This window comes from Numida meleagris, chromosome 3, assembly GCF_002078875.1.
Source record: "Numida meleagris isolate 19003 breed g44 Domestic line chromosome 3, NumMel1.0, whole genome shotgun sequence".
In the NCBI taxonomy this organism is placed as follows: Eukaryota; Metazoa; Chordata; class Aves; order Galliformes; family Numididae; genus Numida; species Numida meleagris.
The window spans coordinates 90487377-90506790 of record NC_034411.1 but is presented as its reverse complement, the minus strand read 5'-3'; the positions used below and the strand labels follow the sequence as shown (position 1 = coordinate 90506790).

The following is a 19414-nucleotide window of genomic DNA, read 5'->3' as shown; positions in this document are numbered from 1 at the left end:
GAGTAAGGCCTACCTTGATTTTGGGACATTCTCTCTCTCTGTATTGGATTTATCAGCTTAAATTGTAATTATATTGTATTATAGCGTGTTGTTTTAGAATTCCGATATCTTATTTAGTAAATTAGTTTGTTTCTCCTCAGATTGTTGCCGCTGTTCTTTGCTCTCAGGGCCATCTCCCTACCCTTTTCCCCTTTCCCCTTTTCCCGGGACGTACGCCCTTGGGTCCCCCGTCCCCTTTGTCACGGAATCGGGCCTAACACCCGTAAACCGTTGACAGGACTCCACATCTGGATGCAGTACTCCAGGTGAAGTCTCAGCAGCAGAGTGAAGGGGTAGGATTACCTTCCTTGACCTGCTGGCCATGCTTCTTTTGATGCAGTCCAGGATACTGTTGTCTTTCTGGGCTGTGAGGGCACACTGCTGGCTCATGTCCAGCTTGCCATTCACCAGTACCCCCAGGTCCTTTTTGGTAGGGTTGTGCTCAATCCTTTCATCCCCTAGCTTGTACTGATAGTGGGCATTGCTGTGATCCAGGTGGAAGACCTTCTTTTACATCTTTCCTTCTGCCTACGTTCTTGTATCTTTCCATTATCTTTCTGTAAACTATTATGGAAATGAAACTGTAGATTCCTGGTATATTCATGCAGTTTTTGGCATTTACCTTTATTTTGTGCATTAGTCATCACTTGTGTTTCCCTCATTTTGATGTAGTTTTCTTATTTCATCCCTTTTCTGTTATGCTGCTCAGTCTATCTGGGTAAGTCCTTATCTATTAAGCATTCCCTCAGTCTTGCTTCTTTTTTAAAATCTCATTATTTCTATTAAACTTGCTCATTCTCAAGGTCTGCTCAGATATTGTTGGTCTTACTATTCAACTGCTTATAGGAAAAAATGTGATACAGACTTCAAAATGTTATACATCTTAATAATGATATTACAGAATAGAGCAGGAATAGGAGATGAAAACCCTACAGAGTTGTTTAAAAAGCATTATAGGGCTCATATTCTCTTATACTCTTGTTAATTGTAAAAATCTCATCAAATTTCATGAGAACTCCTAAGAGATAACCAACAAGGACCAAGATGACTGATGTCCAAGCACTCCTGGCACGGACTCAGGCACTTTAGTATTGCTTGAGGTGATTTATTCAAGAAAGAAAGTTTTGAATAATTATGTTCTATTTACAACAAATTATTGCAATGAATATGAGAGTAAGATAAAAAAGCAGCATTACAATGACTTAAGGGAAAAATTTTGAAATCACAGCTGACACTTTAGCTTGTTTACTGTTAGATAAAGGCATAACAGCTTTGCTATACCAATGATTTATACTCCATACTATCCAAAGGAATTCACACTTAGGAGTTAGATGCACAGGTATCCCCCCAGTACAGTTTAGGTATTGAGGTTCCCTGGAGGAGTGGAACTCGTAAATGCCAGATTTACAGTAACCAAATTAATACTGTTAAAAGGAGCTAATAAACAAAAAAAAAAACTGTAAAAGACCATGAAAATGTAATTTACAAAATACCGAAATAAATAATAAATACTGACATTAAGCATATACCTTATTGTCTTTCCTGGATCTGCTTCAATAATCCAAGTGCAATGAAGATTATTGTCATATGGTACTGGGTAACCTGGGGACAAAATGCGCCCCGATGTAGCAGCATGAATTCGACCACCACATTCAGCTACAAAATAAATAAGGATTGCATTGTTTATTTATTATTATTATATTATTATTTTTTTTTTTACAAGACCATAATATTTTGCATTTCCATTTTTTTTTTCTGTTCCACATTTCTATGTCTTCTAAAAAGTAACAGAAAATAAAATCTCTGAAGTAGCGTTATACTGCATATAGTAAACTAGGACACATACACAAGTTAAAAATACATATATAATGATCTTGTTCCTCCTTTGTTGCAAAGCAATAAATCACACTTCTGCGATTAAGATGTTTTACAAAAAAGAGTACTTCAAAGTGAAGACTACAAAATCACAATTGTACTATCAGTAAGACAGCAAACAGCATAACATTTGAAGGTCTTAGAAACATCTCATCAAATACGTTTGTCTTTCCTAAGTAACACTGAATGCTGAAATACAGACTTTACACAGTTTCACTTTGTAATTAAAATCACTTTCTCCTTGTTCTAACGTCAAATTGCTTTCAGCTTAATGGTTTCAAGTTACTTCTACATACCTTCAGGTTTAATTGCATCATAAAGCAGTTAGGTATTGTCTCATAATTTACTTAGATATTTGCAAATTTAAATGCCATATACCCATAAAGTGAAAGAAAAAATCAGAAAGAGATGATGTGAGAGTATGAGATGTCTGGTTTTAGCCATTTTTATTATCACAACTATCTTAAATCTGTGGAGAGACCTATCACAGTGCAAAATATCCAGAATCAAATGATGCTTACTTAGCTTGTTTAGAGCATTGTGTCATTGCGTGGCCAGTACAAAGCTGTGCCCTAATGAAACTGGAACACCCTGGAACAGTAAGGTATTTTTGAAACAAAAAGGATTAGTGCCTCCCCAGTTAAGTACTGTCCCTGAAGTCCTATTGTATTTACCCTAAGCAGTGTTGCCTCACATGTTGTGGCACTAAAAAAATACTACAAGGGAGAACAATTCAAGCATAGCTGTCTATCACAATGTAAGACACAGATGATGAAACAAACGTTACAGTGGAACCAAATAATTTATCAGCAACAACTCCTAACAAATACTAAGTCCAATACATGTCACTGAGTCACTGCTGACAACCAAATTGTTACAAGGAAGGAAAGTAAATGTAGAGGAAACAAGGTGAATGATTTACTTACCTATCCTGCTGTTTCGGTCACTCAAAACACAACATATTGTGAAGAGAAAGCTACTCAAAATTCCCCCCCCTCCCCCCAAATAAAACTGTTCTGTAAGATTTCAGGTAATTTTAGTAATATAACCTCAGAATGTAATATTTGCCATGACAGCAAACTGCAGGTAAAGAAATGATCGATACATTTCTTTACCAAGTAACTTCGTTGGAAGATAAATAAGGGAAATCAGAAGGAAGCAGCTCCTGGAATAGAAAAGGTAGCACACAATGGTGGAGAGAGGCAACAAGCAAGGATCCTGCAAGTCAGCTGAGTTTGCTGAAAGTAGTCAGTAGCCTACCTGTATCAGGTATCAGATTCAAAAGGTAAGCATTAGCACACAAAAAGAAAGACTTTCTCAAGGACTCATGGGAACACCATCTGAAACCTGAACTCAGAAAGTCACATCACTGGTAATTGGTGGACTGGAAAACTGAACTGGAGGAGAAAAACTGCCTAACAAAGGTATAATGGGCAACAGCTGTAGTGGTGTTCAGAGATTCAGATGTTTTCTTTATCTCACCCAGTACTTCTCTAATGTTTGTGGTGGTTATAATGAAACACAGTTTTAGAGACTTGAAGACAGGTAATCTTTAAAGATCTTTAAAGGCTGCGACACACTAGGTATCCTAATATAGCAACAATCTCTCAAGACATCAGATAAATCATCAAATAGACAAATAATCCATCTGTGTAGGATGAAATTAGCTTCATAGGAATGAGATTCTGAAATAATTTCTAATTAAAATAGAAAAAGTGAGAAAGTCTTAATTTGCTTTAGGATGTGGCTTGCTTTGTTCCTGAAATGTTTAGATAATGTCAATGGCAGTGAAGACATATCAGATTCAGTGTCGCACAGCCTCATCATAAAAAGCAGTCTTTCATCAAAAACTGGCCTAGTGATAGGAGTGTTGCCCAACAGTTTTCTGACACTACTACATAGCAATCTATTAAAGAACCAGAGAAGTTATACTTGGTTATCCATGGTAAATTGCTACTTGAAATTTAAAGTATTTGTATGATGATATATACTATAAAGTATAGACATTTTTTTTTTCCTGAAACACCAGAGAGACCTTTTACTACCACAAACCACATTACCTATGCAAGTAGGCAGAGGTTTGTCCCAAACTCTCCGATCTCCACTTAAGCAAGTCATAATACCACTGCCATGCATTGTATAGCCAGGATTACAGCTGTATAAAATGACAGTGTCTATGAAGTGTCCTTCATCTCGGATCTTGTAGCCATAATTTGGTATGCCAGGATCTTCACACTTGACTAGGTCAAAACCTGCAAACAGAAGTGGGAAAGGAAAAGAAGAATGAACACATGGGTATAAAATATCAAGTAAAATAAAATGCCAGTGAATTGCTTTCTAATCTTGATTCAAATTATTCCCTCATTATTCAGTTAGATTAGATATATCCAGAGCAACCAAAGATAAATTACACATAATTTGGAGAAATCAGAAACCGAAACACCAAGAATTATTCATATGCTATTGATTATGACATTTCTCTATTGAAGAAATTTTAAATTTTATTATTTGCACAGTCCCAAAAGAGATTAGTAAGAAATTAATTATTTTATATCACTTCTATTATTGCAATATTTTTTTTTATTCATTGGAAAGGAAGCAGTATCAATTCTTTATTTGGTACAGAGTGAGAACTTCCTTATCTAACCTCTATAGCAATACCAGCAGACCATAGTGGAGATTTAGGAAGCAAATGCAAAGATTGACTTATTCATTCTAGTGTAAAGATAGCACAGCTTTAGCGTCTCCGCTGCTGCAAACACATAACTAATACTCTATTCGTTTTTGACTAGCAGTCCCATTTTTGGGCTATTAACACGTGAAAGGGATAAACAGTTTCCTCTGTCCTTCTTAGCATGAGCAGTTTTACTTTGGGCATCCACAATTATTTACATATTTCTCCTACTGTGTTTAGAGAAAACAGAGAGCAGAAAACACAGAGCTAAGATGTAAAGATAGTCTGAGCTGAGGTCCAGTTCTTGGAGCTTTATAAAGAGAAGTTCCAAACTCATCTTTCTCAACTACTGAGAGATTTGTGGATTCTTCTTTTATTATTGTCATGTGCCCACCCTGACTCTACAATTGGTTTCTGACTCTACAAATGGTTTCTCTTTGCAGTCTGCATTTTACTAAACAGTTGCTGTTATAACTCATTACGAAGTTCTGAATCAGGCAACTGGTATTCCCTTCAGTTTGTTGTTTGTGGTTCATTCCCTATATGAGGTCCTTCACTAATCAGGAGAGTATCAGACATCTTTATGATAAATAACATATCAATACATAATCCTTTCAATTTCACTTCACAATCTGCAAAGACTGTCTTGGGATGAATGAAAAAATACCGTAAAAATGCAAAGTATACTTGTTAAACATAGAGTATGATAAATGCAAATAAGACAATTAAAAATCATTACAAAAAAATATCTATGCACAATCCTAAATCTGTTTTCCTTTAGGGAAACTAGATAGAATGCAAATCCTATGGAGTTGAACACATTTTAAGAGCCTTAATTTTGCACACTCTTTTGGCAGAAATAACATTCTCCCTGAGTTCTGCTTTTAGAGTGAGAGAAATGGTCATGAATTCAAAGCTGGTGGACAGTAACATTTAGTTAAGATTCAAGCATACACTCAGAATGCTATTTTGTGATGAGAAATCCATACTGTTTTTTTCTTTTTCCTCCAGCTGACATTTCTATCTTAGACCAGAATTGCAGAAAAACATCTAATTTCACATAATAAAAAAAAAGGAGGATACAAATGGAAGAGAAGCACTCAGGAACTAACACGACACTTCATTTTTAATCCATACCACATTTTCAGGAACAGAGAAGCAAAAGGCCTTTAGAAAGTTGAAATCTAGCTACGGATTATACGACGAATCTCTGTATGGTTTTCAGACTTTTATAATGAAGTCTGGAACTAATACTGGATGTGTCTTAAACATGCAGGAGTCTGTTGCGAGGTAAACATACTGCTGAGTGGTCCAGTGCAGCTAGGCACATTACTAAAGATAATATCTGTACATATTCCAGGATCCTTCCACTGACTGACTACAGTGAACTCCAAGGCTTATTTTGCAGATATTCTGCTTCTACTATATCCTGCACAGGACTGAGGAACCATGAAATTGCCATAAAGAGATAGATAAGTTGCTCCTTAGAAAGCAGATGTTCGGATAAGAACAGAGAGTAACTCTGAGGGAAAGAGCCTTTTCTCAACTCTGTGGGAAAACACACAAAAAAAATGTGTTTTACTGAAAAAAGAAAGCAATGATGGGCAGGGATTTGAACAGGAGTTAGACACTGTCTTTGCTGTAGCCTTCCTTTTGAGATACAAAGATTTAGTGTTTTAATTATTTTCTAGGTATTTTGGACATGTAAATAAGACAGAAATATCTTTAAATGATAACCAACAACACAGCAAGTGATAAACAGAAACTGTGTACAATTGTATGTGATGCAAGTGAAATTACTGTACAAGTTATCTTAACAGGAGCTAAGAGCGATCACTGTGGAAGTACAGCATAGTGCTGAGTATTCTGCTAACTGTAAAACTCCATACAGAGCACAGAGTAGTCAGCATTATACAGAACTCAGTGTGTCAGAGTATACCTGTACAGTATGTATGATAAAGTGTGGAAGGGCTGTATTTGTTTTCCCCATTAGTTAAGAAAAGGCAAGACAGCAAGGCTATGTTCAATGAATGAGGATTAAACAGCAGTAGTAAGGAAGCACATGTGACAAAAGCTTCCTTATGTCAAGCTCTCTCCCCATGATGAGTGAACACAGTGTTAAAATTCCTCTTGTGAGAGCTGTGACAGTGGAGTGGTTCAACACTGCAGGGAGTCTGTCCTGCTTGTTACACAGGGGCTGCATGGCATCACTCCTTACTTAAAGTTGCAGCCTGCTATTTCTACTAGGGAGCTGTGTTTTGCTTTTACCATGCATCACTGTAAGGCATCAATGATGCCATTTTAACTTAAATGTCAATTTAATGTTAAATACTACTACCTAAGAACATAAAGCACTGACACTTTTATACCAGAATGGCAAATCTCACCCATCACTCAACAACGAGGTTAGGTCCATCTGTGGAAACACCTATGGCTACAATTTATCTTCTACTTAAAATAATCTCCCAGTGTATCAATCTGGACTTCTGAAAGAAGAATTAGCTTTTTTTCTTTTTCATTCAAACAACTAGCAGTCACAGTAGAATGATGTGGTCACAACATGTTTAAACTTCGACCTTTTTTTCATGCAGATTTCTATTCATGTCCTTCACTTTAAGAGATCTAAAAACATCTTAAAAGTCCGTTTTTGTTCCTTGGATCTTTTACACAAAGAATGAAGCAAGGAACACTGCAAGCTCTGCTTAAAATGAGTAAGAAATAAACAATCAAAAAAAAAATTGCACAACTTTGGCCTCCTTCCTAACACTAAAATGACTGCTCATATTCAAAGAATCAGAATTTCCTTAAATACACTTACTGTAACTTTAGTCCTCAGACAAACGTATTTCATAGCTTCTTAAAACAGTTGAGAAAGATTACAGATTGCTTCACCATTCATTACAGCAAAAAATTCTCTCTGCCCACTGTAAACCCATTTCCTTGAAACTATCTTGTAGTTACAAATAAAACAAAAGTTACTGTAATTTCTAGTTTCCATTCACTATTGTTCTTACCCTCAAGCAATCTCCTATATTGCATACTCCATTAGAACTTGAATCCTTCATAATTTTCCTTTTAATATCTTATACTCTAATTTACACAATTCATAAAAGCTAGTCAGTTTATAGAATTGTTTTATTATTTCAGCACCAATATTCTGGAAACAGAAATTAAAGTTTCTTTAAGCTCACTTCAGTTCTTATGGATCATCAGCTTTTTCACTTCCTATTTGTAAATTTAGTATCATTCCCAGAATTCACAATGTTAAAAATATAGAAAGCTAGTTGTGCAGAACTACGATAGTAATCTTTAAATAAGTGTTTTAATAACATGTTGCAGTTGTTCTAAAATTCAAACTTCACACCTACACTGATCTGACTTTTGATAGCATTAATAGGAGGAAAAGCACTACCAAGATAAAAAAAAAAAATTATAGGCAACTGTTATACCCTTGCAGGCAGTCACAACTGAGCAACGAGGCAATAATCAGAATTGATTTACCACTAGATTTATTTCACCATCACTTTTCCAAGCACTCTTCTCAGCTCTTTATAAACAATCTTATAATATTAATTATTCATTTTCATTCACTCCAGAATATATGTTTCTTATTTCCTTCAGTGAGACCATATTTGAATAGCCCTTTATCTTTTATCTTTCCTTTGGTAATTTTAAAGTATCTGGCACATTTCAATCTGATAAGTGACTGAATAAACTGCAGAATCATCTTTCAGGGAATTGTACTTCCAGCTGTGAACAACAACTTGATTAATCCAAACAGATAATTATCATTTTGCATTTGATGTATTTACCAAACACAAATGCATTTGTTTAGTAACTGCGTTGGAGCAGCACCAAAAGATTTTTTAAAAATCCTATCTAATAATGAATATAAATTTCTAGTACACTGATCTTCAAAATAATGCTTGGACTGGATTCCTTGAAGAATGGGAGTCAGCACTACAGTCAGTTTTCAAAGCATCTCAAAATATTAAATCTTGTAGTTGCATTAATGCATTAATATATAAGTGGTAGAAAGCTCCATACTACAGCACTAGGAAATAACATTCAGTTGTCTTTTCAGTCAATATAACCACCCAGTTACATGTTCACTGTCTCACAAAGGTATTGTCTTGAATTTGGCTTCCTGAAAGTACATGTGAAAATTAAGAAACTACACTGTATTTACAAATGAGATCCTCTCATATTAGAGCAGGCAGGAATAAGTCTCATTATAGGTAAACATTGCAATATGACATTCTTCAAAATGAGCACATATGATATTTCCTATTTCTTACAAAGAAATAGGAAAATGAAGTTCCGTGGGTACACCATTTTGTTAGTATCACCGTTTAAAGACTGTAAAATTCTGCTTATGCATTTCAGGGCAAACATCAATTTGAGACATTTCATAGCTGAAGTAACCTTTTCCTTCCTAGTTCTGACAAAAATAAATAAATAAAAAAACAAGAGTAGCATGGTAAGATTCACCAGGCAGAGCAGAGAAGCAGAAGGGAAACTGAATGATTTCTGCTTATTCTATGACTTACTCTAATCCAAAGGGAAGCCACCAGATTTTCTATGAAGAGCTATGATTCCATTTTTGTGCCGTAGCTCCTCTTAATACTTCAAAACAATTTAAAATAAGATACTTTGTTCTGCAGGATTCACAAAGAGCTTATGAAAGCTGATGTAAATGGCAATAAATTGAATAAAGGGTACTTAGAGATTCAGTGGAGTCTCAGCAAAGATTATGTTTGTATGTATTGGAAACAAGCTAGTTAATTAATTATACTCAAACTGTGGGGCAAGTGCACTGTGCAAATTTGTTCACAAGGTCTCATTCCAGCATATTCCAGTCCACACTGATACTGATAAGCAGTCAGGACACCGTAAGACTGTACATCCTGTGCACTCAAGCACACTTCCTTTTGTTTGTTTTAATTTGACTTCAGGGACCATATGTTCATTTCTAAAGACCAGGCTCCATAAGTGGAGGAGGTGTAGGTTCCTCAGTCTTCACTGGCAGCTGGACTTCTTATGTCTCTCATATCCCTGAACCTCACATCCCTGAATCTCTAAATGAGCACTAGGGGAGCAGACTCCCCTACACTGAAAGAGAAGAGCAAGTCCAAGACTACTCTAAATGTGTATACGTCTATGGGGCCAGATGACATGGGTCCTGAAGGAGCTGGCTGATGTGGTTGCCAGGTTGCTCTCCATCATATGTGAAACATCTTGGTTATCAGGCAAAGTCTACAGTGACTGGAAAAAGGGAAATATCAAGCTCTTTTTAAGAAAATGAGAAAGGAAGAGCTGGGGTACTACAGACCTGGGAGTCTCACTCCTCTGTGACTGAGGAAGCATAGAACTGATCATTCTGGAAGAGATGTTGAGATAAATGAGAGATAAGCAGGTGATCTGTGACAGCCAGCATGGCTTCACCAAGGGCAGATAATGGCTCACCAATCTGGTGCCCTTCTATGATGGAGTGATAGCATCAGTGGACAAAGAGAGGGCAACTGATCTCATTTCTCTGGACTTCTGCAAGACCTTTGACATGATCCCACACCACATCCTTATCGCTAAGTTGGAGAGATACAGGTTTGAAGTGTGGACTATCTAAGGAATTGGCTGGAAAGCTGCATCCAGAGGGTTGTAGTCAATGGCTCTATGACAAGATGGAGGCCGGTGACAAGTGGTGCCCCCCAGGGGTTTGTCTTGGTACCATTATTATTTAACATCTTTATCAAAGACATAGATGATAGGATCGAGTGCACCCTCAGCAAGTTCACAGACGAGACTAAGCTGAGTGGTGCAGTTGAAATGACAGAAAAAAGGGTTGTCATTTAAAAGGGCCTGGACAGGCTTTAAAAGTAGGTCCATGTGAACCTAATGAGGTTTAACAAGGCCAAGGGCAAGGTGTTGCATTTGGGTAGGACGATCTCAGATATGTGTACAGGCTAAGAGAACTCACTGAGATCAGCCCTAGGGGTAGGACCTGTGGGTCCTGGTAGAAGAAAAACTTAACATGAGCTAGCAGAGAGTACTTTCAGCCCAGAAGGCCAACAGTATCCTGGCCAGCAGGGCAAGGGAGGTGACTGTCTCCCTCTACTCTGCCTTTACGAGGCCCCATCTGAAGTACCGCATCCAGGTCTGGGGCTCTCAGCACAAGAAAGATGCAGAGCTTTTGGAGAGGGTCCAGAGGGGGGCCACAAGAATGATCAGAGAGCTGGAGCACCTCTCGTATGAGGAAAGGTTGAGGGAACTAGTTTTGTTTAGCTTGGAGAAGGCTCTGGGGAGACCTCATTGTGGCCTTCCAGTACTTAAAGGGACTGTAAAAACAGGAAGGGGAACAACTGTTTACATGGGTTGACAGTGATAGGAATGGTTTTAAACTAAGACAGGTGAGATTTAGGTTAGATATTAGGAGGAAGTTTTTCCTCTCAAGGCGTGGTGATGCACTGGAACGCACCTCTCCTGAAAAAACAGTCTGAGGGAATTTGCCTTGTTCAGCTTGAAGAAGGCTCCAGGAGGACCTCGTTGTGGCCTTTAAGTACTTAAAGGAAGATTATAAACAGAAGGGAAATCAACAGTTTGGTCTGATAGCGAGGATGATAAGGTGAAAGGTTAAAATAAAAGAGGGGAGATTTAGATTAGATGTCAAGGGGAGATTCTTAACTGAATGTGGTGGGGTGCTGGAATAGGCTGCCCAATGAAGTTGTGGATGCCCCATTTCTGGAGGTGATTCCAAGGCCAGATCAGATGGGGACCTGGGCAACCTGATCTAGTGCCTGATTTAGTGGCTGGCAACTCTGTTCATGGAAGGGGTTTGGAACTAGATGATCTTTGGGGGACCTTTCAACCCAAGCTACGATTCTATAAGTTTTCTCCTACAAGTTAACACCAATATATTCTACTCACAATATGTGACAATTTACTCTCTCAAAAACCACTGGTGAGTCAAAGTAATAATGCTCTCTAAATTAAAAGATTACAACTTTGCTAAAGTTTTAAAGCACTAAGGCCAATCTAATAGCGTAAACAACTGAAATTCAATTGCATCAACACAAGATACGTTATGAAATGATCTTCATTGTATTTCAAGAAATCACTGCAGTAAACATATGTTTATATATATACACAAATACATATATATATATACACATATAGATATCAGTACACAAATATAAGAGTCAATCGGTCCACCTCCATAAGCTACTTACTTGTATAAGTGAGCTGAAATCCTTGGCCAGTATCAGATCCATTGGTATTAAACTCTATCCACAGGTGGTTAGAGGTGCTGTTAAGGATAATTCCCATCATGTCATTCTTGGTGAAGGTTCCCAGAGAACGAGAAGAACTGTCTTTTCCATCATACACCTTGTAGAAATGAAATAATAGTATGAAACTGGACAACTGAATATGTGAATCTGAATATTTGAAAAACTTTATACAGCACTTCCAAGGTTAGCTATGCATTGCAAACTTCTTGTGGAGGTATATACCACTCTAAAAATTATATTTCTTGGCTATGACATTCAGTGAAATAAAAAAAATATTCTGTAACCCTTAAAGGTGTTTTAAAACTTTTTTCTTTTGCAGTTATGCGAGTTCATCTTGAAGGAATTAATATTTATACATTAGTCTGTCTTCCAAGGTTTTATAACTTCAGACTTCTTTTTCATGATCACTTATAAAGTGTAACAGAAGAATAATTTCTGATATCACTATTGAAGTAAGGGTGAAAGAGGTAAATACCATTCTACTCTGTTATTTTTTTTTTCTCTGATATCAAAAAGCAGAAATGAGGTATTAAAGCCAATATATCACTTTTTACTTCAGACACCGAGCCACAATACTTTTTGATTTACTCTAGATTTTAACAAAAATATTTGTCTTAAAAGAAATATGTGAGCCTGTTTCCAAACTAAGTGTAGAGACGTTATTATTTACTATGTTATTTTACCAAAAAGTTTCAGTGGAAGACAAAATTAATAATATTAACTTCTGTCATCTTTCAAATTCTAGAATGAATGTCGTTTTGACTGTTCACAAATACAGCACACATACAAAGAGCAAGAATAGGGCAGGGGGAGAAAAACTGCTTTTAATTATAGGGAAACCTTGAAAGATATGAAGTCCCAAGTAGTTCTCTGTATTTTTTTTGTCTAAAAATGAATTAAAAAATCTAAATTCTTCTTGAATTAAAAAAATCACCTATACATTTTCATGAAAAAATAGGCAAATATGAAGTGTGTCTCACACTTCCAAACATGTGTCATTCATCTTGTGGATATTTTTACAAAAGTAATGAATCTGATCTTCTGGTTTCTAATTTAAAGAGAAAAACAATTTACCCTAAATGCCAACGTCCTTAAGTAATCACATATATCTAGTGCAAAAGCTGCAATAAGTATCTCAAGCTCTAGATCTTCATCTCTTCATTCTCAGACCTTGTGGTATAATGAGGATTTATCTTGATTCCAGCCAGAAGGAGGTAGTGACTGATTTAACAATATAAATTCCTGCATCTGAGTTACAGAAAATGTTTTCCTATTTGAGTGTCCAGTTAGATGTATGAACAAAATTTAGAAATGCATCTTTTGAGAGGATGGACTATTCCAATGACATTTACAGACGATTACCAATATTCAGAAGCAGAGCTATTTTCCCAGGAAAATAACATCATATCATCAATAAGATAAGGCTTTGAAAGTACCACATTCATAACACCTGCTGCTATTAACAACAACAAACATGCACAAATATTTTTTAAGATAAAATCAAAAATTTTGTTTCATAAATATATGTAAGAACCTTCCCTTAAAGAAGATTTTGTACAATAATGTACTATTCATTTAGAGAAAAACACACATTGGCTTTATAACTAAGGCAAAAATTGACCTATGCTAGGACACATAAATGAGCTATCGCTGTTCATAGCTGTGCTATGAATATCAGAAATAATGCCTCCAAACTTCTACTGTTGTCCAGGGCCAGAATTATAGAACTCTTTCATTGACTGATTATGCTTTGTCAGAGCTAGGAATCTACTATATAAAAAAAATACACACTCATTCACTATAAGATTTTTGAATGCCATTCTCATCACATGTGCAAAAAACATATGTATTTTACTTGGTTTCAGAGATTCATTTATTAGTTTGAATGAAAAGATGGACTTTTAATTGGCATTAATAGTAAATACTATAAAATAAATAAATAGTGCTAAAACAAATGTGACTTTTATTTATCATTAAAAGAAAAGTAAGTTAATAACCATGATTGTCCTTCAATGTCCTACTTTAATAATATTCTATGATACTGACATTACAGATACTCTTGCTACCTGAGGATCCGCAGGTTAAATCATATTCTCTGTCAAGATTAATCCAGATATAAACAAAAATGCCATTTTATGAAATAAAAATGAGATGTGAGGAATCGCATGAAAGTAGCTGCTGTTAACATTACAGACATAATGTGGTACATCTCTATTCTAGTAAGTGAGACGAGTGGTCAAAAAAATATAAAGATCAAATCTAAACCATCCACACAAATAATGTGTTTGGTAATAATTTATTTGAATTGCCCCTGGAAAAGGTTTGCTCCAAGCCAGCTAGTGTTCTCCCAGACAGTTCTTGGTCATGGTTTGACAACTAGTACGGAACAAGGACCACTTCCAGCAGGCAGCTTGTGTGCAACCTCTGTGCTCCAGTGTTTAAAGGAAACCTGCCACGTGTGATTGTCTCTGGAGCCAGGAACATATTAATTCACTTTTATTAACATTGTCACTATAGTGCATATGTCTAACTCATATAGGATAACCTATTTCAAATATAATTCACATACATGGCAATTACCACGTACTCTTTTTTCTCTGTCATGAAGCAAAAACGAAGATATTTGGCCAAAGAGCTGAAAAACATGGAATTATTTTCTAGCTTTACTGTTGCCTCTAACAAATTCACAGTGAGATACAGATTCTATCACAAGAAATCAGTTTAAAGAATCAAAAATTTCAAGTGGTTGTTAAAACAGAGACAAGGAAACTGAAGTGTTAGCAAGTAAGAAAGGGTAAGCTTTAAAATAATCAGATGATCTAAATATTGTTTAATTACAGACTTCAAAATTGTGAATCTGTTTCTATTTCTTTACTTGAGCTCTGATTTTTTATCTCCCCAAATCAAGTTCAAACTTTGCTACAGTTATAGAAAGCTTTGCCTGTGACTTACAGTCATTAACTCTGCAGTACATTCTCCTTGAAACCACTCATCTTTACCCCTTCCCATGCATGCAATCTTACTGATGTCAGAAATACTTTGCAAATTATTTTTTTTATTCCCTATGTACTACTTAACCTCAATATTCAGATGACTTTTACAATTTGTATTTGTGCCACCAGCAAACCCAGTTAAACACATGCAGTTCAAGCTGGTTTTATATTATAAAAGCAACAGTACCAGAGTACGAGTACAGGCACAACTTGATTGTCTACATAGTATTTATGGTTAGGACATCCTTGGCAAACTGTTAACATGGACCTACTAGCACCCTCACAAATCTTTTCTGAGGGTACATAGGAGATGCAGAGGCCAGGGACTGTTTCCAAGGGGAGGTTTAAGTGAGCCACCTTGTTTTGCAAGAGTTTAATTTTATGGATGTATTCAGACTACAGAACTTGGCCTTGAGGACAGTAGAGAATGATCACAGTATTGTTTAGTGCACTAAGATAAATGTATCCAGGACATTTAGGGAAGCTTTATTTCTCCTAAACATTTGTCAGGAACTGAAAGGGAAGTTCTTGCAGCTGCTATGGTGAAAACATGCAGGGAATGAGACAGTGCTACTGTTATTTGTGAGGAAAAACCTCCTAGTAACAGTGCTAATGCATGTGCATCTGCTAACAGAACGTAAAAACAGTCACCTGAAGGAGAACTACATGCTGACTGGATTTTCTGAAACTGTAGTTTCACATTCTGATAGTAAAAATATTTACAATTAAACTTTGATATTTTCCTGAACTTTATGGCATCCCACACAAAAATGCTTTTAAAATTGTGCTTTGACCACTTTTATTGGAAAAAAAAAAAAAAAAAATTCCTTATGTCCAGTCTCTCCTCTGTTAGTTTGAAATCATTTCCCATTGTCCTATCAAACAGACCCCGCTAAAGTGTCTGCCACCTTCTTTCTTATAGGTACTGAAAGGCCACTATCAGGTCTCCTGAGAGCTCTCTCTTCGCCTGGCTGAACAGCCACAGCTCTCTCAGCGTGTCCTCGCAGGGGAGGTGTTTCATACCTGGGAACATTTTTGTGGCCCTCCTTTGGATGCACTCCAGGAGGACCACGTCTCTCCTGTACTGAGGAGATGCATGCACTTCTTTACACAGTACGTAGTGAAATTTCAGGATTTATTGTCACAGAACAGGTACACGGTATCAAGTGATTTAAATAGCTACCTGAATTCAAAGACATGTCCATAACAGATGATGAAGAGAATAGTCAGCAAAATATAATCTTACTTTACCCAGCAGCTGTACCAGAGGAATATAAGGGAATGGAGCACAGACAAGCAGCCAGGCTTGTTAATTTTACCTAAATAATATCTCCTATTATCTTTATTAGAGAAAGAACACTGAGCCAGATGGACTTTTCAGTCAACTCAGCAAGGTAATTCTTAATTCTGTAAAATAACTAGTGCTGATTTGGAAAACAAAATTCTTCTTGCTGGCTTCCTATGCTAGGCTGCTGGATTATTCTCTGCATTCAGCTGGCAGATTTTAAGTCACCTCAAAGTCTCTCTCCTTAGTGACTGTCAAACAGTCAATATAATCTCATGATGCATCGCAGGACTACGAAGAACATCTGAGTCTAGAAAGATATCTTCCATAGAATAACTAGTTATTTTATAAAATAAGAAATAAGAAGCTGCATGGAAGTGTATATAAAATCCAAACACTAAAGATACCCTAGCCAGGCTGTCACTAATATAAATAAAACAAGGACAAAATCCCAAATGTTAACAGTCAACTGTATGCTCAGTTTAAACTTGAGCACATTTTCAGTCAAGATATTGGCCCGTTCCACTTGGAAGTCTTCCAGGTAATACCTAGTTAAGATATTAGTGCTTTCATAGATCAGGAGCTGACTTCTACAGAGTTATGTACAAGGACATCCCAGCATGGAATTGGATAGAGAATTGACATTACTTCTAAAAATGTAGGTTATAAGGAGGCTATGGTGGAAGAGTTTAATTGTGCAGATAGAAGTTGTGCTACGCCAGATGCCTCAGAAATAGAAAACAGGCCTTGCAGTTCAGACATAGCAACAATTTTGCCTTTACTTGCTTTGCTTCCTCAGGAGTAAAGTGCTAACAGATTTATGAAAGAAGAAAGTATATGACAGATTGTCCTCAGCAGCGTTCTTGCTATTAAATCTTCTTTCTTACATCTCCAGAGAATAACTCTAAGTATTCTTGTCACTACTCATGAAAAGTTCTGAAGGATAATTAAGTTACTTGATTGTTAGCTTAGGGTTTTCTACGATTTCATTGTAGTTGTTGATCAGGTAGTCTATTAAATTATTTACAAACTAGATATGTGCAAAGCTTCTGAGAAACTTCAGTACAGTATCCAAGCTGCTCAGTGGTCAATGAACTAAGTTCTTCTGTGCCTGCTGCGTTTATTCAGAACTTTCTGGGATCTACACTGCCAGATCAAGGAATGCAGGAAAGAAGAACAACACAGACTACATACGTTGCCTACCTACTCAGTTCTTTGATCTAAAAGTACAGCCTTAAGTAAAGATCTTGCAGTACTTCATTCAGCATGGCCACACAAGCACAGAGGCCTTTATTACCAGTGACTTATGAGTAAAGATGGCAACAGTGATGTTCTTTTAACTGTAACATTTGAATACTGTTTCAGACTTTTAAAGATTTGCGCATTTTGTAGCTTAATCCAGCCTGTACTGGTAAAAAGAACAAATATAGTAACAAAGACACGCATGTCTGTATTAGTAAAGACAGTACCTAAAGGGAAAGTACAGGAAATGTATTAAAGCTGTCCTATATTTACATAAGGAGATGGAATAATGGATAAAAGTATGGCAATAAAAATGTGCTTTATAATAAAGTTATCTTTAAAATACTTGTGGAAAGTACAAATGAAAATAGTAAGATCAGGTTAGAAATAACATACTAAATGTGTTGCTGTGGTATCTTGATATCCCCAGTCATTAAGGTGCTAACTGAATTGACAGCATTCAGTGATTTGAGTATCAATTAGATCTGGAAAATTAGAGACATAAACTTGAAAAAGTAGTTTTAGTATATGATCAACACTCCAGATGAATGTCACAATTTTCAGTACATAAAATAGTGTAGTAGCCATTATTTAAAGAAAAAAAGGTTATGAACAAACAAAACAAGCACATTTTCAAAATTTGTAATTGTTTAGGATGTATTTCAAAGGTTACCGACAAAGTAAGAGTAAAAGAAAGCAAGCCACCTTCTGTAATTACAGTTTTAGACAATATTGCAGTATTGTAGAATCAGGCCATCTAGTCCAACTCCCTGCTCAGGCAAGGACACCTAGAGAAATACAATGTACCTAGAGCAATTACAACAATATATGCATTGCCTGGTTCCATTCTATTCAAATGAATAAATTAATTGATTTTTTCAAAAATGCCCATTATGTGCAAGACAGATGAGAAAATGTTCCATCTGCTATTAAAAAGTGTCCTTTTTCAAAGCAATCGCAGAGCTACATTTATAAACATTACTGTGCACAGAAAACAATACACTCTAGCTTTCAAAATCCAAGTTCACATTTTAGGATTTCTTTTTAGATTCATATCCAGTGTAAATACTGTAATATTTCCATGCATACAATTGAACATTTAATATCCCCTTTATATTCAGATAGAACTTAGATTTAGTGGGAGAAACCAAAATGAAGAATGAAACAGTATTGAAAGTTGAGTCATTCGTGTAATGCAAATGTTGAGTATGACAGAAAGTGAAATATTTTTCATTTTACCTTAACAATGTCTCCCTCGTGCAGCTGAAAGCTTCTTGCTCTAAGATGGATCCCTTTTCCAGCCTCTGTTTCAATTTTATAGATACATTCATGGTTGTTATCATAATTAGATGGAAAATTTGGAGACAACAACGTTCCTTCATTTCCAGAGACAGTTGCTCCACATTCAGCTAAAGAAAACAGATATATTAAAAAAAAAAAAAAAGTGAATTATCCATTTCAAGAAAATATAGGTAATCTTCAGAAATACTTCATCTCTATGACAACTCTAACTAACCTGCTATGGCTATCCAGGAAAAATACATTCCTGTTGGATCTCATCTACAGAACAAACATCTAAAAGTCCTACCAAAGTTGCTATCACCAGGTTAATGTGCACTTAAGAGCTTTTATCTAGCACCTAATTATCCCTTGGTCCTTCCATTAGGCTGATCTGTAGCTGGATTCCATACAAATTCTGTAAAAAAATGTTCTGTTGAAGTAAGTACTAGAAAAAGCAGAGAATAATCTGCTGAGATAGTAGTAGTAGTCTAGCAATAAATCAAAAGTATTCAAATATTTTTTCCACTAGGAATGAAACAAAAAAAAAATACGAAACAAATCAAAGATTATTGATGTTAGCAGACAGCTCCCTTCTTTTTTAGGTAAATAGTGGGAGAGTCCTTTTCACAGCCACCTGTAGCACAAATTTAGAGACACTTCTAGAAGCAGAGTTTTACTCATTACTCCACAGTAAAGAAAAGAGTAAAGTATAGGAAGAATGATGTGTTTCAGCCTATTG

The 19414-nt window shown here is 36.1% G+C and overlaps 1 protein-coding gene across 4 annotated transcripts in view; it reads right to left on the bottom strand.

Annotated features, from left to right (window-relative positions):
- Window positions 1–19414, bottom strand: part of CSMD1 (CUB and Sushi multiple domains 1) — a 1076183-nt gene that overhangs the window by 202708 nt on the left and 854061 nt on the right. For all 4 annotated transcript variants that reach the window (XM_021390293.1, XM_021390292.1, XM_021390294.1 and 1 more), the window contains 4 exons: window positions 18634–18803; window positions 11815–11971; window positions 3975–4166; window positions 1569–1695 (listed from right to left, as the gene is read on the bottom strand). In XM_021390293.1, coding sequence (XP_021245968.1) covers window positions 1569–1695; window positions 3975–4166; window positions 11815–11971; window positions 18634–18803 — 646 coding nt within the window. The remainder of the gene's footprint in view (window positions 1–1568; window positions 1696–3974; window positions 4167–11814; window positions 11972–18633; window positions 18804–19414) is intronic.